Source organism: Sorghum bicolor, chromosome 10 (genome assembly GCF_000003195.3).
Source record: "Sorghum bicolor cultivar BTx623 chromosome 10, Sorghum_bicolor_NCBIv3, whole genome shotgun sequence".
Lineage (NCBI taxonomy): Eukaryota > Viridiplantae > Streptophyta > Magnoliopsida > Poales > Poaceae > Sorghum > Sorghum bicolor.
The window spans coordinates 38,120,835-38,143,016 of NC_012879.2; the positions used below are offsets into that span (position 1 = coordinate 38,120,835).

Genomic DNA, 22,182 nt, shown 5'->3' on the forward strand with positions numbered 1-22,182 from the left:
TTTAGCTTTGAATAACTCTAAAAATTAAATTTTTCATAGATGGAGGAAGTATAACTAGGACCGGTCAAATTTATCTGCTGGTTCCTCTGTTGTAGCCTGTGATATGTAGCTGGAGAATCTTTTTGAACCTGTAGAGATGGCGAGTGAAGCGTGGTTGTGTTGTTATTTTTAACATCATTCCTAACATGATGTCAAAAACCAAGGATAAAAATAATCTACACGTAATAACTCTAAATAGAATATATCCGCAAGCGTACGGATAATTCTCCCGTTGTAGCATTTCATCCAGGAAGTATTCTAAGTATCGTTGATTTATTTTATGCCAAAAAGATAAAGTAACATTTTATTCATTAGGCTTAGGTAATCTTATAAGGACTAAAGAAATTATAATTATGCAAATCTATCTCAACCAATAGTACTAATGCTTTAGTGATAATTAGTCAACAATATTGATAAATGATAATTGAGTAACGAAGTAAATGGTATTCTAGAGGTAGATGAAAGCCCAAGTTTGGTTTTGGTAATTAATGACACCGAGTTGCTAATGCTTTGTGTTTAAGTGATTTGAGTTAGGCATAGCAACACATGTGATGAAGGTGCATGGTGGCATGGAAAGGTGGCCACATGATCACAAAGAGATGAAGCATGATGTGGAGATCATGGTGATAGACGAGGAGCAAAGTTATCAAGGCAAAGGTATAAACATAGGGTTTTACTTTTGCCGGTCTAAGATGAGTAGAGAAGTGATTGACCGGGTTAGGATAGATAGCCGACTATCAAGAGGGGAAATCACGGTCATCTCTCGAATCAAGTGCTACTAGGTCCATATCTTGAGCATATGCATTAGAATCTAGTAAAGTGCTAACCTAACTCCTTTGGGAAAATGTTTGTGAAAAGCTAACACACATGCACTTTGGTGATGGACACTTGTTGGTGTTAGCACATTTGCAAAGGAGGTGGAGTTCCTAAGGTTGAGAGGGGTTTGGGTTCCTCTCTCTCGGCGGGATTCGGCGCTTTTGAGAAGAATAAGTGTATTTTTTCTATTACGCCGGTGGGAAATTTGGAGAAGTCGTGAGAGTGTTTCTCAGTTGGAAACACTCACCGGACGCTCAGCGCGGAGGCACCGGACGCTGGCCTTTAGCGTCCGGTGTACTGTCGGGTGTAGCAGGGTGCACCGGACGCACCAGAGTGAGTCCGGTGCTCAGCGTCCGGTGTACGGGCATTTTGCAAACATCTCTGGGTATGAGTCCGGTGGGCACCGGACGGTCCGGTGCTCAGCGTCCGGTGACCCCGAGGTTTTGCATACCTCCCTGAGTTTTAGTCCGGTGTGGACCTGCAGAGCGTCTGGTGCTCTGCAGGTAGCCGTTAGAAACTGACACGCGAGATTCAAGGACACGTGGCCAACCCCGGAGCACCGGACGCTAGGGGTCGAGCGTCCGGTGATCACTTGATAGCGTCCGGTGCCCCCGATTTCAGCCCAGTGAAAGTGGCCAACGGCTAGTTTCTTTGAGGGGCTTATAAATTGAGGGTGGCCGACTTTGGGAGGTCAACTCTTGCACATTTGAACACTTGAGGCATACAATGAGCTAGAGAACACTCCCTCCACTCATCTCCTTGCTTGATTGCTCATCCTAGTGAGATTGAGTGAGTTCAAGTGCATTGCTTTAAGAAGTTGCATTTAGTGGCACTTGATTCTTGAGTTTGCTGCGGATTTCTTGTTACTCTTGGGTGTTTCCCGACGCCCTAGACGGTTCGGAGCAGCGGTGGTGTTGAGCTCGTGATTGGAAATTGTTTCGAGCCTCACCAAGTGATTTGTGAGGGGTTTTTGAGCCTTCCCCGCGAGAGATCGCAATTGGCTACTCTAGTGGATTGCTCGTGGCTTGGAGGATCCCCATCTTGTGAGTGGATGTGCGGCACCCGCTGAGGGTTTGGCTTTGGATAGCTCGTGATCCATCAAGTGGGTGTATCGCCACAACGAGGAGTAGCTTGTCGGGAAGCAAGTGAACCTCGGTAAAAAATCTTGTGTCATCTCTTATCGAGGTCTCTCTTGTGTTTGTGCACGTGATTGATTGGATATATTTCTACTCTACAACGTTGGTATAACAATCACTCCCCTCTCCTTTACCTTTGTGCATACCTAGCTAGTTGTGTAGCTTGTTTAGCTTAGCTATCTTGTTTAGGTGTGTAGCAAGCTTCTAGTTATGCTTTCTTGTTGTAACTAGTGTTTGGCTTTCTTGCTAGACTCGTGTAGGTAACTTGCATAGCTTAGTTGTGCTAGTGCTAGAATAGCTTCGCCTTTTGTTTTACTAATCAACTTGTCTAGTTGATGTTTGTAGAAATTTTAAATAGGCTATTCACCCCCCTCTAGCCATTTGGACCTTTCAGTAGAAAAATAAAGACTCACTAATGTAGCAAAACAATCTTGAAATTCAGTAAAAGTAAAAGAAACCTATGTAATTACTAATATAAAGTCTACAGCCTACGTCATGCTACATATTTTCATCTATAGTATGATAAACTCAAAAAATATCATAAGAAGCATCAACTAATGAGGATATTAAGACACAAGGGTCACCTCCTTCGTGACCGCACTCGGCTAGTCCTACGTACAAGGGGTGGACTATAAAGGAACCAACGCAGCTGTCACCTATGCTGACTATCACACGACCCGACACATCAGGGTGCCTCCATAGGTACACAATATATCTAGACAGCATGTCTACATAATGTGCACCACCTGACTCACTCGAGTATTGAATCAGGCGCTTTACGATCATATAATGATAATCATCATAAACCACATCTATATCGAATATGCAACTAGAATAACTAAGAATTGAATAAATAGCAATATATTAAAGTAGAGCAAAGTCATAATGAAATACAAGATGATATTACTAATTTCTAGAAGACGATCTGGAATCCCGAGCGGAGCGCCCGATCTCTACTTGAACCTCACTAGACGCCTATACTAAGAACTTGAAGAACTAAAACTCTACTTCTAATCTCTAGAAACCCTAACTTCTGACTACTCTTGCCAAATGAAGCAGGAGGAATGAATTAAATCTAGGTTCTCTTGTGGGTCTATCCCTCTATTTATAGCTTGGTGGAGTGCACGTGCATCGTAGGATCAAACCGACTTAACCAAGGGCCGAGATGCATCAAGAGAGACGGTGGAGGAAGCTTCCGGAAGAGTAGGGTCAAAACCCTAAAGGGGGCACCGGCCGATGCTAGGGTGGGGCCGGTCGGCCCCACCTGGCAGCCGCCAGGCTTTCCGTTGCTTCGGGTGTCTTCTCGATCCTTCCTGAGTCTTCCCGTGATGTTTCCCATGGCGGATAAGTTTCGTGTTTATTCTGCACTAGAATCCCTCTTTTCAGCTTTCGTGAAATTCACCCTGGAAAATACAGAATATGCAAAACTCATAGAAATTGTTAGTTTAAACCCTATACTAGTGTGTATTCATGTTCTTCTTCGAGTTTAAAATTCGAATAAAAGTTGACATTATCGACCATCAATAGGTTGCTACCGTGTACTCGCTCGGACCTTTTTTATTTATTACTCCCTCTATCTCAAATTATAAAACATTTCAAAAATCTTGAAGAGTCAATAAGTTTGACCAATATTATATAATAAGATAGTAATATTTATAAAATCAACTAAGTATCATTAGATTCTTCATTAATTATATTGTCATGGTATACCTATTTGATATTATAATTTTTTTTAGTTTTTTCTATAATTTTAGTCAAACTTAATATGTTTTAATTTTTCAAAATTCTTGAAATGTCTTATACTTTAGAATGAATAGAATATTATTATTTTTACCCATATATGATTAGGATCGGTCAATTTTTTTTAAAAAATACCTAAATTTATATAAAATATTATTAACATTTATATCTTCAAATAAATTATTATAAAAATAGATTGACCATCTATCTAATGATAGAACTCTCTCTGAAAAAATAGATTTGTAAACTAAAAATTTCTCCTAAAATAAATCAACTTCTAGACACTTGTCATCTAATAGACCCATTTATTTTCTCAAAGTTTCTACTATTAGGGACCCATTTAGGCCATGATTGGAAGCCTTGCTAGCCGTTTGTCTAGCCTCGCTGAGCAAGGAAAGTTGTTTGGTTGTCTCTCGCCTTGCCTGTTTGCCCGGCAAGTTTGCCCACCTAGGCAAGATATCGTTGCTAGCCCAGGCGGGCCAAATCACCTCTCTTGCCTAGGGCCCACTCATGCGTAGCCTCCGCCACCGTTAAACTGATCTCTGTGCTGTCAAATTGGAGTCGATGTCACCAAATCAGAAATATGTTGCCACCAAATCAGACTCTGCTACCACTGAATCGTCGTGTCATTGCAGAATTGGCCTATACCTTACTGTTGTTGTCGAAACGGAGTCTAAATTGGCTTTCTCTGCTGCTGGTTTGAAGTTCATGATGTTGAATCGTTCCTCTATGCGCATCGGTTTGGACTACACCGTCTCCAAATTGGACCTTCACTGCCACCAGATTGGGCTCTGCTCGAGCTGCAGTGCGAGGCAGGGCGATTGGCGGCAAGAGAACCAAACACCTTCAATAACTGCCTTACGAGCGGGCTAGGCGAGGTGAGGTGAGTGGGTTAGGCAAGGTGAGTCATGTCAAAAGTTCGAAATGCACTTTTATTTCCCTTAGACATCATGCTCCAATAGTTAATTCAATGGGTGCAACAAATTTTAATACATTATTAGAAACAACAAAACTCAATGAGTGGCGACTGCAGTTAAAGTTAATAAGTTTAATAAGGGGTATCAAGGTGTTTTCTCTTGTTTGCTAATTTGTTCTAAATTAGCTATAAATGTATTCTTTTAGGGACAAAGGGAGTAATTTTATACCATAAATAATACTCTCCATCCCAAATTGTAAGTCATTCTAACAATCTTGGAGAGTCAAAGCATTTTCATGTTTGACCAAATTTACAGAGGAAAATACTAAGATTTGTAACGTAGAGTGAATATATCTCCTACAACTAAAAAGACTAAAAGATGGACAAACTTTTGGTGCGACATTCTCCCCTCGCGCTTTCGTCCTGCCTCCTGCGACGGTCATCCCGCCCGGCTCTCTCTTCCGCCCAAAAAAAGAAACAAAATCGCTCCATCCTCTCGCCCCGCTCCCCTTCCATCCTCGCGCCCCGCTCCCGTATCCTCCGCGGCGCCCCCTCCCACTTCCGGCTCCTCGGCGCCCCGCTCAGATCCTCCTTCTCGGCGCCGCCGTCCAGATCCTCCTCGGCGCAGAGCCCCCCCCTCTCATCCTCCTCGTCGCCCCGCTCCCGTATCCTCCGCATCGCCCCCTCCCGGATCCGCCTCCTCGGCGCAGAGCCCCCCTCATCCGCAGCGCAGAGCCCCCCCTCATCCTCCTCGTCGCCCCGCTCCAAGATCCTCCTCGTGGGCAGCTCACCAACCCACGTTCGCCCGCACCCGCATCCTGCTCGGCACCTGCGTCGAGCCGTCACGTCCCGCATCCTCGACCGAGCCCTTCTACACCGCCACGCCCAGCTACGGAGCCACGGCGACCCTGCGACGCTCTCCTGCCTGCGCGCCAACCGGTGAGCCACTATGGTAAAGCCCATGGCCAAATTCCAACCGCCTAAATGTAATAGCGGCAATTAGTAATAGGGGCTGCAATAGCTAGCCGCCTGCAACACATTTGCACAACCAAATTCCATCGAGTAATGAGTGGAACAGGTACTGCTAGGCAATTAAGTATGCAGGTCGTTTATCTGGTATGGTTTATATTCTAATGCTACCACCATGTACTTTTTCCCTCTGGATGGTTTACGATTGATTTACTATACGCTAAAATAGAGAGAGACAGATTTCTTTTGTTGATCTGCATGGGTTTCAGGAGATCCTGAATACATTTGACCATTCCCATGGCCAAAGGCCCAAAGTCTTTGTACCATCTGTTCAATTAGTTTTTTTTCAAATGTAATGTAACAGAATCGCCCCCTTTCATAATCAGGATGAGTGCTACATGCTGATAGTGTGCTTCTGTTGGCCGTATAAGTTATTACTGGTAACTTATATGTTCCTGTTCCTATGACATGCATAAATGGTTCTTGTCGACTCAGCATAAATGAATTTCGCTGGTTTACAGTGTATGTACGTTGTCACTGCTTCTTCGGGAATCATAACAACCACGAAGTTGGAGTGGGCGCTGCCGCCACCAGCGACTAGAGCCAAACAGGTATGCCATTTCATGCTTTATTTTAATCGGAACTGGTATACACATTATGCCAGATAACTTTGATTGATTACTTTCAAAGATTATTAGTAGTACATGTGCAATCACCTTCAACTAACATTAGTATGTAGATCCATATGTCATTTAACGCCTACAGTTTTAGGTAAACTTTGCTCTGAATTGAAATAGCTCTCCCCACATTGATTTTTTATACCACTGTCGCTATATAGGTCATTTGTGTCAGAGGTGGCAATTCTCAGTGGTAACAAATTAACAACCTCTTAACTGATTGCAGTCTGCATTGTTTTTCCCCTTTTTGGTTGTGCAAATGTGTTGTGAATTGCTTCTCTCTGTTACCTAGATGCAGAGTAGGGCTTCTGTCATATAGTTTTTTTGGACATACACATTTCTTTGTCAGCGATCACAATTGCTAAAAGATATGCAAGTACTCTGAATATGAGCATAATATGAGAGTATTTAATTTAATGAGCAGCGTGTCAAGCACTGAAACACTTGCTGGTCAATTATTTCTTTTTGCTTTTTCATGCATGCATTGGTGAAATAATATCAGTGATGTATTTACATTTGTTTAGGTCTTACTTTCTATTTTGACTGAATGGCTAAATAACAGTTCCAAGTTCAATACTGGTGCGTTAGCTAAATTTTTTTCTCATGCAGTTACTAAATCCATCCAACCCGGACGCACCTATCAACCGCTGGTGAGCTGGTGACGACGAATCGGCACAGGAAGCTGGTGACGAGCTCGGCACAGGAACAAGACGCTGGTGAGGTCAAAGCCATCCCGCTTCTTTTTGCTTCCTGCTGTGCAAAATCGGCCAACCCTAAACGCTCAACCGTTGCTGATACCAGGTGTTCCAACCCCCTTCTTTTTGCTTCCTGCTATGCAAAATCGGCCAACCCTAACTTTGTTGTGTAATTAATCTTACCTTTGTTGTGTTGTTGGAGATGATCGTGAGTCCAACATATTAGTTACCTCTATGTGTTGTCTGCATCTGAAAAACAGAGAGAAGCAATTTACAACACATTTGCACAATCAACTCTTAATTTGGAGATACCCATTTCTTGAAATAGCCAAACAGTGACTAGAGCCTTTCTTACTTATGGAGAGAGAGGTCATGCTTAGGGGGGAAGAGCTCATGATGCTTAAGAAGTATGTTCAGTTGCATTTGTGAAGTATTTGGCTTACAATCCTCTTAAAATAGAATCAACACTTGCTGGTCATTTATTTCTTTTTGCTCTTACTTTCTTTTTTGCTATTACCTGTCTATGGTTGATTGCTTTATACTCCGACCTTGTCACAATGCCAATTCTGAATATTTTTTTTTGCTCTTACTCAACCATGTCTGTTAGTCCTCTAGATCCAAATAGACCCATATTGCTCTTCACTGGTCCTAACCGTAAATCAAAACATGTTGAATAATGTGTTTTCGTCTAGCTCATGTGTATTCCTTCTTCGGAAAAGCTAGAGCATCTAATTTCTATCATTTGGTATCAGGAAGAGATTGTTCATAATGGAACCTATAAAAAATGAAGGTCGTACGCCATTTGCAGACTTGACAAACTCCATTAATGGAGGTAATTGTTCATACATTTTTCCAAACACGCTTTCACTTGTATTATTGGTGGTGATTAAGTAAATTTGTATGAACTTATTTTCAAACAGCTGTTCATACAACATCAATTTCATAAGTGCAAGCTGATGAACGTGTGCAATGTAAAAGGGAAAGAGAAAAGGCACGACATGCAACAATGACTCAAGAAGAAAGGGATGAAAAAAAATAAAAAACGTAGAGAAAAATATCATCAAAAAAGGCAGAAACTTCACTAGCTGCTGGGTCTAGAGGTCCACCGTATTCTAATTTTCCGTTTTTGAATTTAGTATTACCATTTTTTTCGTTTATGTGAGACATATAGTATTGTATATCACCTACTTGTATTAGTCATTTGTTTGCTTATTTAGAATATAATGATATAATGATGTTGTACCAGATGGATTTAAATCAACCACAGAAAACACCAATGGCTATGAAGATAGTGACCGGCTACATCGAGACAATTCATATAAACCCATGCCGAGTGATAAAGAAAACACATGTACCATTTTGGTTTTTTTACTGATTAATTATTAATTTTTCTTATGTTTGTATGATGGTAAGGCCAAGGTTAATTTAATATTATTATATATATGTAGATAATTACTCCGATAGATGTTTAGATCAAAGTGGCATGCTTGACTTGACTGTTGCATCACCTGATCTAAACCCAGGTACATTATTTTTTTATTAATCTTATCTATTTGAGAAGGAAAAATAGAGTGGCCAACCCAATTGTCATTCATGACAATGTAACACGGAATTAATGTATCTCTATATTTTATTGAAAATCATACTTTTTTTTATTATATATAGGTGTTGTCGATACATCCAGTCCCATCAATGACATTGTCACGTGTCCAAAAGAGCGTAAGCGCGAGCTAGATAGAGCACGAAGGGCTGCAATGTCTCCTAAACAAAGGCGCTAATAAATAAGAGACGACGTAACTCGTATGCGGCAAAAAATGCACAGATAACCGCTGCAAGAAAACTGCAAATGACTCCACAAGAAAAGAAGGAGAAACGAAAAGAGAGCAAGAAAAACTACAATAGGATGGTGAGGGAAAACTGGTCCAACAATTTGCATACGGACTCAATTGCTATGGAGAGCCCTCACTTCAACCCTCAAATTATTTTCCCTCCTTCACCTCAATCGCCTGAAGCGTCTTTAGATGATATGGAAATACCTGAATTCGATGGCACGCCTGTCCACATTGCACCAACTGTAGTTCAGAATCCAGAAGTCGAGACCCCTGAATTGGTTGCGGCACAGACCATACATAGACATCGAGTGACCAATGGCGAGAGAAATGCCCTTCTATCCCGTCACAATCGGGTTTTTGAAGCAAACATTGGAGGAAGGGCTAGAGGGTGTGCGGATGGAAAATGCAACGATTCGAACAGACTGACTCAATCGAGTGTTGTTTGCAACGATAATGAGCCTTCCTCACCATATATTAGGAAGATTTTTTTTCTCTTCGCTAACATATTACAAAAACTCATACTTTCTCTTACTACAGATGGTGTCACCCAACAAACTCCAATTCAAGCACCTAATAATTGTATAGGCACACAAACACAACCGTCTCTAGCTGACGGTACCTCTTCAATACCTCCATATGGTGCACAAGATCATACATCAGACTCTATGGTCGAGGATGGTATTTTCTTTATTACATTTTATCTCTTTCTGGTGTTTATATGCCATAATATTTCTTTCAACATATATGTGGCCATGTTAAACAGACTATGACGAAGATGTCATATTTGAGGAGGACGAGGAAGAGGATGAGGCATACTTTTTCGCCGGTCAAGGTACATTGCGTAACAGTAAAAAGTTTAATTCATAAATTTTCATTCAACACGTAACACGTGAACTTTTTCTTAGAAGACGAGGAGGAGGGAACCGATGTCGACACATATGAGCAAGAGAATCATGAGCCTAATGTCCCAGATCCATATGACCGGGTCTATGCTAATGTCCCATCAGAGTCGCACATGTTAGCCTTGGTGCCGAACTGCAAGCACTGTAACGCAAAGAAATTCGATGGCGAACCCCCCGGATTCTGTTGTAGGGGTGGAAAGATCCATCTTTCAAGTCCTGAGACACCACCAGAGCTCATGAGGTTGTGGTCAAGCTCGGACGCTGATGCTAGGCACTTTCGTGCAAACATCAGATACTTCAACGACCACTTCTCTTTCATGTCTTTGTACTGCCACCTAGATCGTATCACCACTAACATGCGAATCTGTGGTGTCTACACATTTCGTGCCCATGGTTAGATTTACCATAACATAAGATCATTTGGTAAAGAGGAGGGTGTCGAAAAAAGACACATCAAACTTTATTTTTATGATGACGACCCGGCCCTCGAGCATCGTATGAGCAAGTGTCGTGAGCAATGTGCTCAAGAGGACAGAGAAGTTATACAACAATTGGTAGGGATCCTTGAAGGGAATCCCTACTCTCAGCAACTAAGGAGTATGGGTCATGTTGAAAACCTCGAGGATTACTGAGTTGAGCTGAACCTTGACCAACGCCTTGATCAAAGAACATATAATGTGACGTTGACATCAGAGGTGGCCGCCGTATGGGTTGAGGGTAGTGAGCGTCATGGCCCATTCGAGCATAGTGTTCTCCTCCAAGGGAAGGATTGGTCTATACATAGCATCCGCTCATATAATGCATGCTACGACTCACTATCATACCCGTTGTTCTTTCCAAAGGGTGAGCTCGGGTGGCACAATTGCATTCCAAAAGTGGGTGTAACTATGGCTCAAATTGATCGAGCTCGAGCAACCCGTAAAAGGCGTGCTGAGAATGGTGACGACGATGGAGGTAAATTGATCTTTGATTTGTGAAAAGTAAACTCTTTCTGCAAACTCATGATACTAATTCAAACAATGTCTCTCTGTAGAACCTGTTTCAAATACATGTGTCTTAGTACGCGACTACTATTGCTACAAGTTTCAGATGCGGCCAGGGATATTTAATCCAATACTCTATGGCCGACGCCTTTTCCAGCAGTTTGCCGTCGACACCTACATCAAGATTGAGAGCTCACTGTTGACGGTCCGTAAGTACCAAAAATAATCATCAAATAAATAAAGAAAAGGATCCAAATGCAACCAACACCCAGACTTAGGGTTTTATCTGAGAGAATTCCACGAGTTTTGGTGTTTGTCTATTTCTGCAGGGGGTTATCAGGAAATATGGAGGAAATGCCCACATGTTGAGTTTACATAGGGATATTAACGTGCCGCGCAATTTTCTATCATCTAGAAGAGTCTAGAAGCCACAAAAACGAACGGGAGGCCGAGCGGGCCCGGGGGCAGGGCGCCCGCCCTCCCCCCTTGGGCGCCCGCCCAGGTGTTTCCACCAATCACGTTCAATCTCGCGGATTATGCTCCACCGACCTAAAGGATCAAGGAGAACTAAGGAGAACTGTTCAATCAATGTCGGTTTGATCCAACGGCCCACGTTCACTTGAGGAGACTATATAAGCAGACCTGGCCCCTGGAGGAGGGCAATCCCATTATTCATGAGCATATTTTCTAGAGAGGATTCAGAGAGAGAGGTTCCTTAGGGTTCCCACCTCATAGGGCTTAGCATCTAATATGAGAGTAGAATTAGTTCTACTAGATTGAGAGAGATAGAGTGGAGGTATAGATCGTAGGAAGCTCGGCCTGTCAGTGTCTACTCTGAGGTTGTACCTGCGGGATCAAGTCTCCTAACCCGAGGCTTGCTCCTAGGATTCTTCAGTATTTTGACTTCTAAATTCTAGTAAGTTCTTGTTCTTATTGTTCTTTGATTTATGAGTTTACTTTAATCTCTTCCGGTTGAGTTTAGAGTAATCATTGCTAGCATAAACGTGGTGTTTGGGCTAGGGTACTCATAGATATCCCCTGTCTAGCCGGACCGTGGTAGTAGCGAGGAACGTGACATTTCCGAGTTACCTTTGTAGCCCACATCCCGTTAGTAGGATCGGTAGGGTTTAAAGGTGCGGGTCGAACATCCTTTGTGGTGTCTAGATTCCGTAAGCCTCCCCAATAGAACAGTAGATCATCCTTACCAAGGTTAGAACGAGAGTGCGGTTGTAGTCTTCTCTATACATCGCTCACATCGAATCACATGTTTGTAGCCTAAAGGGTAGTAGCAATAGATTTGGTTAGTCAGATGCACGCTTTCTCCCAGTGGTAAAAATATAAATACGATACTCTAGATAACCTCCCGGGTGAAGTGCTCACCGATATCTGTGCGCTTGCGGATCATTTCCTGATGGCGTTATCAAATATCAACACTCACATTTTGACTACATGAGGAACAATCAGGATACATTGAGGGCTAACCTATACCAAGGCCTCGTGGATAGCATGCATTCGGGTGAAGGGTCTGCTGAGAATGTTGGACGGCATACTGTGTTGTCTTCGTCATTCATCGAAGGACCTCGTGACATGAGGCGTCGATACATGGATGCAATGGCTCTGGTTCGAAAGTATGGTAAACCTGATATCTTTCTCACAATGACATGCAACCCTAATTGGGATGAGATCAAGAATGAACTTTACCCAGGCCAGACACAACAGGACCGCCCAGATCTCGTCACACGGGTCTTCAGAGCAAAGTTGGATGCAATGAGAAAATGTTGATGGACAAAGACATACTTGGTAAGGTGAAGGCCTACGTATATGTAGTAGAGTTCCAAAAGAGGGGATTGCTGCATGCACACTTCTTGCTAATAATGGAACGAAAGTACAAGCTCACATGTCCCGAGCAATATGACATGATCATTAGTGCAGAACTACCAAACAAGAAAAAGTACCCTGAGCTATACAAGATGGTTACAAAGCATATGATGCATGGTCCTTGCGGGATGCTTAATCCATCCTGTCCGTGCACGGCAGGCCGTGGGTCATGCAAGAACCGTTACCCACGCCCATTCAGTGAGGCAACATCACAAGGAAAGGATTCATACCCCATCTATCGGCGACGCAATGATGGTTGGATGCTAAAGGTTCGAGGCCATTACCTGGACAATCAATGGGTCGTGCCTTACAATCCTTGCTTGCTTCGTACCTTCAACTGCCATATAAATGTTGAGGCTTGTGGGAGCATTAAATCAGTAAAGTATCTGTTCAAGTACATATACAAGGGACATGATAGGGCATCAGTTGTGATGAGAGAGACATACAAAGAGGACGAGAAAGGAAACATTGATGAGATCAAACAGTATAGAGACGCCCGTTGGGTGACGCCTCCAGAAGCGCTATGGAGGATATATGGCTTTGACTTGAGCAAGAACCATCCGCCAGTACAGCAGCTGCAGCTTCATCTACCCGACATGCACATGGTGGCATTTCATAAACGGGACAAGGTCGAAAAGATCGTTAATAGACCAGGTGTAGAAGAGTCAATGCTGACAGCATACTTCGATGCAAATAGGCATAATGAGGAAGCTCGCAAAATCTTATATTGGGACTTCCCAGAGTATTATACCTGGCAGTGTGATGGCAAATTCTGGCAGAAAAGGAAAAACTCTGTTTCCAAATTGGTAGAGTCATCTCGGCTCATCCTGCCGAGGGTGAACGTTACTTTCTTCATGTTCTCTTGAACAATGTTGCTGGTGCTACCTCATATGAACACCTCAGAACAGTTGATGGGGTGCTACTACCTTCGTTTCGTGAAGCTGCAGAAAGGAGGGGTCTAATCGAAGAGGATAATACCCTAGATGAATGTCTAACAGAAGCTACTTTGTTCGAGATGCCTACCTCTCTACGAAGACTATTTGCAACAATATTGGTATTATGCGAACCGCATGATGTGATGGGGTTGTGGATAAAACACTACGATGCAATATCAGAGGACTATAGCCGCAATAATCCATCCCCAGATCTTGTACAACAGATGGTTTTGATAGACATTAGAAACATGTTGCAGTCTATGGGTAAGGACATAAGGTCATTTCCTCTTCCAGATATTGATCACTCATATGATGATGCCAGCCATATACCTCGTGAGATATTTGAGGAAGCTAGCGTTGAGCAGAATCCTAAAGATGTGCTATTGTGTGACTCACTCAACGCCGAGCAAAAGTCTGCCTACAATGAGATAATGACAGCTGTCTACAGCAAACAAGGCGGGCTATTCTTTGTGGATGGACCTGGTGGGACAGGAAAGACATTTTTGTATAGGGCACTTCTCGCAAAACTACATAGCCATTGTCGTTGCCACAGCTACATCTGGGGTCGCAGTGACTATAATGCCAGGTGGGAGGACGGCCCACTCGCGTTTCAAGATACCCCTAACTCTTCAAGAGGGCGGTTGCTGTAGATTCACGAAACAGAGTGGTACTGCCAAGTTGTTGCAGCAAACAGCTCTCATAATTTGGGACGAGGCATCTATGACAAAGAGGCAAAATTTAGAAGCACTAGACAACAGCCTACTGATATAATGGGTCGGTCACACCTACCCTTTGGTGGGAAGACTGTTGTCCTTGGTGGGATTTCAGACAAGTCCTCCCTGTTGTGCGGAAAGGATCTAGGGCTCAAATAGTTGGTGCTTCTCTACGAAGGTCGTATCTTTGGGAATCCATGCGCCACCTAAAGCTTGTTCGCAACATGAGGGCTCAGAGTGATCCGTGGTTTGCAGATTATTTGTTGCACATTGGTGGTGGAACGAAAGAGGTTAACGGAGATGGCAATGTTCGTATTTCAGATGAGATCTGTATTCCGTACTCTGGTGATGCCGAGAAAGATCTTCATAGTCTGATTGACAGCATCTTCCCAAATCTGAATGCAAACATGGCGGACAAAGACTACATCACCACCAGAGCGATTTTATCTACACGCAATGATTGGGTGGACATGATCAATATGAAAATGATTGATATGTTCCAAGGTGGTGAGACGGTGTATCACAGTTTTGACACCGCTGTAGATGATCCACATAACTACTATCCATCAGAGTTTCTTAATAGCCTGACCCCCAACGGGCTGCCACCACATGTCTTGAAGCTGAAGTTCGGGTGTCCTGTCATATTGCTTAGGAATATTGACCCTGCCAATGGGCTATGCAACGGTACAAGGTTGGTGGTACGGGGTTTCCGAAGAAATACAATCAACGCTGAAATCGTTGTCGCGCAGCATGCTGGGAAGCGGGTATTTCTTCCTCGAATACCGCTATGCCTATCTGATGATGAAATGTTTTCTTTCCAGTTTAAGAGGAAGCAGTTTCCTATCAGGCTGAGCTTTGCCATGACGGTAAACAAGTCACAGGGCCAAACTATCCCAAACGTGGGTGTGTACCTGCCCGCACCGGTCTTCTCTCACGGCCAGTTGTACGTTGTGATGTCCAGAGCCACATCAAGAACAAATATTAAGATCCTTGCCCTACCACCTGATGCGGAGGCACAAGAGGATGATGTCAAAAAGATGGAGAAAAAAAATGCTAAAAATAATTCCGTGGGGAAAAAATCTAAGAATGCGTTAAATAAAAAAGAAAAGGATAAGAAGACCCCAACAACAGATGGAACTTTCACGAAAAATATTGTTTATAAGGAGGTCCTAACGCCATAGACGAGGTAACATAATTTTAATGACTGATAATTGTAATTTTTTAATTCAAATTTTTTTGCAAAATAATATCTCACTGTCTCCATATTTGTTGTTGTTCCTAGGTATTTTCAATGGCTGATCAGACTCCACAGGTAGATGATGCTTATGTGAAGGGGATGCTTCTTGCATTGAGTTATCCCCGTGTCACTACGTTGATCAATAAGTGGAAAATACAAATAGAAAAAATTCAAAGAGATGCAAGCAGTATGCTAGCTTCCTGTACCCTTCTCTACCAATGGTCAATATGTTCATGTATATAAGTTCAAGTAAATATAAATACATTTCACATGGATAATACTACGTATCTTTAAATTCAACTAGGATCATACCCGTGCGTTGCAAGGGAAACTAATATCATGATAGTTTTATTTTGAATGTGAACCTAATGTTCACAACACATTTCATATTTTGTTTGTCGTTTAGTTTCTTAAATATTTTCTCTATGGTTTTGTAACCGGCACTATGGATTCGCCCTGTAGTTGCATCAAGTAAGTCATTCTTTTGGCCCTCTTCTTAACGAAATATGTGTGAAGTTATGTTCTAGACACAAAATCGCTGTTAACATTGCTCTGATTTTTACGATAAACTGGAGCAACAGTCTAGAAAAGGCAACGGCAGGAAGCGCTGCTAAGCCTGCTTTCCTTTCCCTTTCATTTGCCGTGCATTGAGTCAATGCACTGAACACCGTGTGCATACAACCATGCATGGAAAGACTTGAGGAACCAGCGAGGGAGGAGGAGCAACGCGGATTTGGTATGATGTATGTAGAGGACAGGAGTGCAGGATAGAGCCGGGCAGAGCCACGAAGGACAAAGCGTGATTGGAGGAGATCGTGGACGCCGGGGAGAAGCGGGCAGGAAATCATGCATGGACCCGGGAGGCGAGCAAGCGAGCGAACGTCACACGTGTCCGGAAAAAAAATCGGGACCTGGGTTTCACATGCAACATCCGCAACAAATAAGGCAAAAATTTATGCGCCTTCCATGTTACATGTAATCGTGAATTAATACAAATCAGGAAGGCAATACTGAATTAGTGCAAATCAGAAAGTTGCCTCTCTCGGTGCCGTGTAAATTAGGAAAATAACAATCAATTGGTAGCAAATCAAGAAGGCAAACCACGCACATCATCACAGGACTCAACCGCGCCCTCACCTATAAATACAATCATCCTGCACAGGCTATCAAGCACATCATCACAGGACGCGACCGCGCTCTCACCTACAAATTCATACCTGCTCGACCTGTCTAGCTCTCACGCACCAGGCTCCATCTGCTACTAGCCTGTGGCTGTCGTAAGTCCCTTCTGGTTTTTTCTATCTCCAGTGAGGAGTAGAGCAATCTAAGATCATTTTCTGTGTACATTACTCCAGGATTGGGGGCTTCATCTGCCACTTCTTTCTGGCATTCTGCAGACGTATTGTGACGCCTACAAGGAGTTTTTGGACGTGAGTATTGTGACGCCTACAAGGAGTTTCTGGACGTGAACCTGCACAAACAACACAGGTACGGTTTAAGTCATGCAAGTCAACACTCCTTTTCAGTATGTATATATGCCAAATTAACTTTTGAGTTTGACTTCTAATCATAGTTGTCAGATGAGTATTAGGATTATATGTAAACATGTTATAGCTACAACATCAAATGTTTTCGAACTACAATTATCATGCTTGTTAATCTCTCTATAGAAACAAGGCAAAAAAATAAAAAAATAAAAATGAGGCCAGCTCAAGACTTTATGTATAGCAACCATAAGAAATTTTAGTGTGCCACCTTCATTTCGTCTAGGACCTTAAGCACTGGCACCATGAATTTGTTCCATTACTTGGCTTTCTAAAAAGATTGACTCCACACCCAAGAGCCAAATCATGAAGGAAACCATATTAATTTTTGTTTACATATTAATTTTTGTTTGTACGGGCACGCAGTCCAAATAGGTATTTTTTTGTTTATGATAATGAATACAACTTTATGGTTTTTAACATCAATAAATTATTTATATGCAGGGACATACTTTCATAAACAGGACAGCTACAGGTGACATATATCAAGATGAATTCCACCGTTGTGTCGCTTAAGAGAAAGAGGGTGTCTGCTGACCCTCTTCCGGCAATGATACCCGCTAACAGGTATAGACATTTTGATTGATATGTATATGTACGTCCAAATATTCTTGTAATTAGTTGATGAGACAGTCATTTTGTGTGTTGCTTGGTTTACTCATGTAAAATTTAACATTTTCATTCATTTGGATGGGATTGTAGATGTGTTGAATTCCATGAGGTGGGAATAGAACACATATTCTCAACATGGGCATTAAACGCTAAGGTATTCTGGAAAGGCAACATACGGCAGCACGGTGGTACACGATATTTGCGTGTAATTTTGAAGGATGAGGAGGTACATTTAGTAAATTTATATTTTGGAGGACGAGGAGATACGATCAGTAAATCTATTTTTTGGCTAACATTTTCATTCATTTGGATGGGATTGTAGATAGGTTGAATTCCATGAGGTGGGACTCAACATGGGCCTTAAACACTAAGGTATTCTGGAAAGGCAACATACGGCAGCACGGTGGTACACGATATTTGCGTGTAATTTTGAAGGATGAGGAGGTACATTTAGTAAATTTATATTTTGGAGGACGAGGAGATACGATCAGTAAATCTATTTTTTTGCTATAACACTTTTACAGGGAACCAAAATGGAAGCAGTTGCCTATGATGATAAAACCATGAGGTTTGACGGCTTACTTGTTCAAGGACAAGAATATGAGTTCTTTGGAGTTGGCTTCTTGCCTACTTGGATTGATGATATGAGCTTCATGTTCCATTTGCATTCCGACTTCTATGTGTATCTATCTACACACTCCACGGTAAATGCACAAACAAGTATTTTTGGGTTTCCCTAGATTCCTCGTACGTTTATGGCATTCCAGGCTGTATACAATTTGGATGAGTTCATTTTTGCAGGTATATATCTCATATGCTTATATTTAACAACACATAGTTAACTCTTTATGAACTTAATTTGGAATCTCGCAACACTTATCATTTTGGTTTATAGATATCATTGGTATTGTTGTATATGTGTCTAATACACAAGGAAGGGATGACCCAAGGAGTATATATAGACATGTGGTGGTGATGGACGAAAGGTACTTGTTTAGTTGTGCGACACTATAATAGATTGATATACTTTTATAATTAGTCACCGGTAAATGATGAAACTCATAGAAACAACTTCATCATAATAAACGTCATGAAACCACACATTTTGCGTCACACCATCGGGGAATGGCGGCGAGCGGCATCGGAGTTGTATATTCTAGCTGCCCTCCATCTATGCACGAATACAAGGAGAGGTACTACATTACTGGTGTGCTCGTATCTATTGACCAATTAAAGCTTCAGTTATTAACATTTTGCTCGAGCTTGATAGGTGGAGTCACCACTGGCGATTTTAGCGAAATTGTTTTTTCTCCAATTTGTGCACAGGCTGACGCATTTCTAGGTGAGATGCATTTATCTAATTTATCCTTTTTGTGGACAGGCAGTTGCATTTATCTAATTTATTGCATATAGCATTGATGCAAAAGTTTTTTGGTTTATAGGCCTACGCAATAGCCTGCTTGGTGATGCATCCAAACGTCAACGAGCTCAACAGTTTGCCCATGGCACTGTGTCGTGTCTCATCGAGCGCAATCGTTGTGTTGGCGCTCCTCGTCACCGCAGAGCGCCCCAACAGATGCCCCACCATCGCCCTTACATTGGTAGCAACCGTGGCTATGGTCGCTGAGTGCCTCAATTGCCACTCCACCCATCGTATTTACATGGCTCAGTTCACGTTGTATGGGGATGGATGCGGGTGTATAGAAGAAGACGAGGATATGGGTCAGTGGGGAAGAGACCAGTGCAGTCTGTGGGGAAGAGATCAGACCATGGCCGACAGTGGTGTATGGGCAAACAGACCAGGAGGGTTAAATAATATAGGCCTAGAGGACAGCAGCGCAAGTAAGAGTGCCTGCTGCACAAATAGCTTACAGCCTATCTTATTCTATGCTCACTAGCTATGTAATTCTATTGGGGTGATACTTAGCAATCATAAATTTTTTGCAATACCAGTTAATTGATATTTTTATTTGAATTTCCAATGCAAATTTAGCTTACAACCTATATTTTTCTATGCTCACTAGCTATGTAATTATATTGGGGTGATACTTAGCAATCATAAATTTTTTTCAATACCAGTTAATTCATATTTTTATTTGATTTTCCAATGCAAATTTTTAATAGAAGGGAAAAAGCCACATAGTTTTACAAAGGGAAAAAGCCACAATGTTAATCAAAATTATTAGTAAGGAAGATTACTCACTGTATGGCTCAGTATGTATTAGGCAACCAGACAAGGGCAGAAGGGAGAGGTTGTGCACTGCTCCCTCACTTTGGTGGTGGGAACCTGTTGCCCGACGTCCTTACACGACAACCAAGCAGTCGATAAAACGGAATGGCAAAGCCATGGGCCTGTCGTGAGCAAAGAATGGTTACTGTCATAATATCCACCAAATTGTAAGGCTATTGACATGTATGTGAATAAACCCACAACAGAAGATAATAGAGCCGACACACAATTTAAAAGCCAATTTAAAAGCTAATGAGCATTTTCTAAAATATTGAGTACTATCATGTCTATAACTATAGAAATAGCCACTTTTACTGCTTGTTGCTCACTCAATTCCAAAATATAGGCCATTTTATGCTTTTCTACATATACCAGATCAGGGATGTACCTCCGCCAGCGAGGAAAAAATATTTTCACATATCCTGGCCTCCCAGCAAGTAATGAATTTTTCGTGGTGCAGCCAATTGCTTCTTGGGGGCACGCTGTCGAAACACAAATTGATGGAAAATGCCACAAGGTAACTACTTCCAATACACACAAGTGATAGTACTCATAATACTAATATCAATATAAAGTTATCTACTAGATATGCCTATTCGATGAGATCAGCAGGCTAATCTAAAACTGGACATAATAGATTCACAAGGGTACATGTCATTTCCAAGTCAATTCGCCTCAGATTTATTATCATTTTTTCAATGCCATGATCTCGGAGCATAAGAAACAAACAGATAGAAGCAAACCAAGATCGTGACAGCCATGGAAGCGTGAGACACGTCCATCCCAGCCATCACCTCATCATAAGCAAGGTGTTAATTGGGAATGGACGTGTCTCACGGTTTGATGACAATCATGACAACTACAAAACACATAAAGAAGCACCCGTCCAGTACCTCACAAGCTCATGGCATTCAAGTTATTGAACCAATTTTATAATCATCATAGGCATTTAAAGAAACTGACATATAGAAAAGCCTTACTCAGTATATGAAAAAGGTGAGAAAACTGGTTATATCGGTTTTGCCTCAGTCAGCCAAGCTTGTAGAAACGAAATATGTGTACTCAGTATTGAAGATCTTTGATTTGTATGGAAACAAAGCGTAAAGGCCTCAGCTTAATTAAACAAAGCGTAAAGGCCTCAGCTTAATTGGTGGCTGCCATCTAAATGAATAGACCAAACATAGGCAACTTGGGAAGTTCAGAAAAAACACATGCCAACCATCAGAGTTGTTCAACCATACACTGTTTTGCCATCTACTTGAGCATGACCCAAATGTTGCTAGACAGTGAATGGTTCCAAAAGATCTGATGAATGACATGACAAAATGCAAGAAAAAGTGAGAAGTAAAAATGCAGCCACCTCAGAGTAGTTTAAGTTTCATCATAGGCCAATTACAAACACCAAACTGAAGTGGTCACTTGTACAACACTACCTAGGTGTTTGTGTCCACGCCACATAAGGCCTATTCTAAAATATGGGGTGCAGACATTTTTTACTTACTATTAATGACCAGTGTAATAAGCAGGCGTCTAGAATTATCAACCCAAAATAATTCAAATAATCACCATTACACTGAAACAATTAAAAAAAGGTGTGTGTTGCAGGTCAACAGTGAACAAAATAATAGATCAGAACAAGGCGACAAAAATAGTGAAAAGCAGCCAACAGAAGATATTCCATAATGGCCTATTGTCTGGTACATCCTAAAACAAGATATGTAATGTCAGCAAAGAAGAAAATTATAGGGAAAAAGAAAAACACAACAAAAACACAACCACTTTGGCCACTCTGATCACTCCCACCTAACCACTCTGGCATATTTCACTCGGCCACCTAGACACTTTGCTTGTGTTCCTGCATAAGAAGCAATCACCAGAGTAGCCAAGAAAAAAACAAAACTTGAAGACATAATCACCAGCAGATTTGGTCAGCCCTTGAGAGTTTTTCCTCACCCACTTCTACACAAAAGTATCTACAGATTATCCTGTACAGCAAGAGTGCCAGTACAATTACAAGCAAAACTACAGATCAGAGAAGAAGTAGCATTCAATATGATTTACTCTATTAGCTACAGATATAATGGAATTATATGTAATACGAGCAAACAAAAGAGAAAATAACTACACACATGACAAATTTGAGAGAGAGAGAGAGAGAGAGAGAGAGAGAGAGCAACTTTAGCTTTATCCAGTGGAAAATGTCAAACTTTAAGCAAATTAGTGATGACATTTGAACTCAGTGGAAATGTTAAGCTGACAGTTGAATGAATAAAGATTAAAAATATAAAATTATATAAGTACCAAGTTCAAATATAGAGAGTAATTAAC

The 22,182-nt window shown here is 41.8% G+C and overlaps 3 protein-coding genes and 2 long non-coding RNA genes across 7 annotated transcripts; all 5 read left to right on the top strand.

Moving 5' to 3' along the window:
- On the top strand, window positions 6,148-8,216 carry LOC110430738. Of its 2 annotated transcripts, none has more exons than XR_002448107.1 (4): window positions 6,148-6,227; window positions 6,903-7,014; window positions 7,741-7,820; window positions 7,909-8,216. It is a non-coding gene; the product is annotated as an uncharacterized LOC110430738 (long non-coding RNA). The 2 variants fall into 2 exon arrangements; XR_002448108.1 differs by having other exon boundaries at window positions 6,903-7,009.
- LOC8085354 lies at window positions 9,464-10,175 on the top strand. Of its 2 annotated transcripts, none has more exons than XM_021448658.1 (3): window positions 9,464-9,498; window positions 9,584-9,652; window positions 9,726-10,175. In XM_021448658.1, the coding sequence occupies exons 1-3, from the start codon at window positions 9,486-9,488 to the stop codon at window positions 10,118-10,120; spliced, it is 477 nt and encodes a 158-aa protein (XP_021304333.1). In that variant the 5' UTR covers window positions 9,464-9,485; the 3' UTR covers window positions 10,121-10,175. The 2 variants fall into 2 exon arrangements, with proteins under 2 accessions (XP_021304333.1, XP_021304335.1); XM_021448660.1 differs by having other exon boundaries at window positions 9,729-10,173.
- Window positions 14,456-16,937, top strand: LOC110431143. Its single transcript, XM_021449852.1, has 3 exons — window positions 14,456-14,929; window positions 15,053-15,097; window positions 16,866-16,937. Exons 1-3 carry the CDS (start codon window positions 14,456-14,458, stop codon window positions 16,935-16,937), a joined length of 591 nt encoding a protein of 196 aa, XP_021305527.1.
- Window positions 16,826-18,417, top strand: LOC110430833. The gene is made up of 5 exons (XM_021448876.1): window positions 16,826-16,956; window positions 17,457-17,579; window positions 17,715-17,778; window positions 17,997-18,068; window positions 18,149-18,417. The coding sequence occupies exons 2-5, from the start codon at window positions 17,503-17,505 to the stop codon at window positions 18,362-18,364; spliced, it is 429 nt and encodes a 142-aa protein (XP_021304551.1). The 5' UTR covers window positions 16,826-16,956; window positions 17,457-17,502; the 3' UTR covers window positions 18,365-18,417.
- On the top strand, window positions 18,527-19,591 carry LOC110430706. The gene is made up of 3 exons (XR_002448051.1): window positions 18,527-18,817; window positions 18,895-18,966; window positions 19,067-19,591. It is a non-coding gene; the product is annotated as an uncharacterized LOC110430706 (long non-coding RNA).

Excerpts from the sequence above, each read along its gene's own strand:
- LOC8085354 (XM_021448658.1), top strand. Across the intron at positions 9,653-9,725 it reads ATACTTTTTCGCCGGTCAAG|AAGACGAGGAGGAGGGAACC; the intron begins GTACATTGCGTA and ends ACTTTTTCTTAG.
- LOC110430833 (XM_021448876.1), top strand. The coding sequence starts at position 17,503 with ATGAATTCCACCGTTGTGTCGCTTAAGAGAAAGAGGGTGTCTGCTGAC. Across the intron at positions 17,580-17,714 it reads GCAATGATACCCGCTAACAG|ATGTGTTGAATTCCATGAGG; the intron begins GTATAGACATTT and ends ATGGGATTGTAG. Across the intron at positions 18,069-18,148 it reads TAATTTTGAAGGATGAGGAG|GGAACCAAAATGGAAGCAGT; the intron begins GTACATTTAGTA and ends ACACTTTTACAG.
- LOC110431143 (XM_021449852.1), top strand. The coding sequence starts at position 14,456 with ATGAGGGCTCAGAGTGATCCGTGGTTTGCAGATTATTTGTTGCACATT. Across the intron at positions 14,930-15,052 it reads GCAACGGTACAAGGTTGGTG|TTTAAGAGGAAGCAGTTTCC; the intron begins GTACGGGGTTTC and ends TTTTCTTTCCAG. Across the intron at positions 15,098-16,865 it reads GGCTGAGCTTTGCCATGACG|ACGTATTGTGACGCCTACAA; the intron begins GTAAACAAGTCA and ends GGCATTCTGCAG.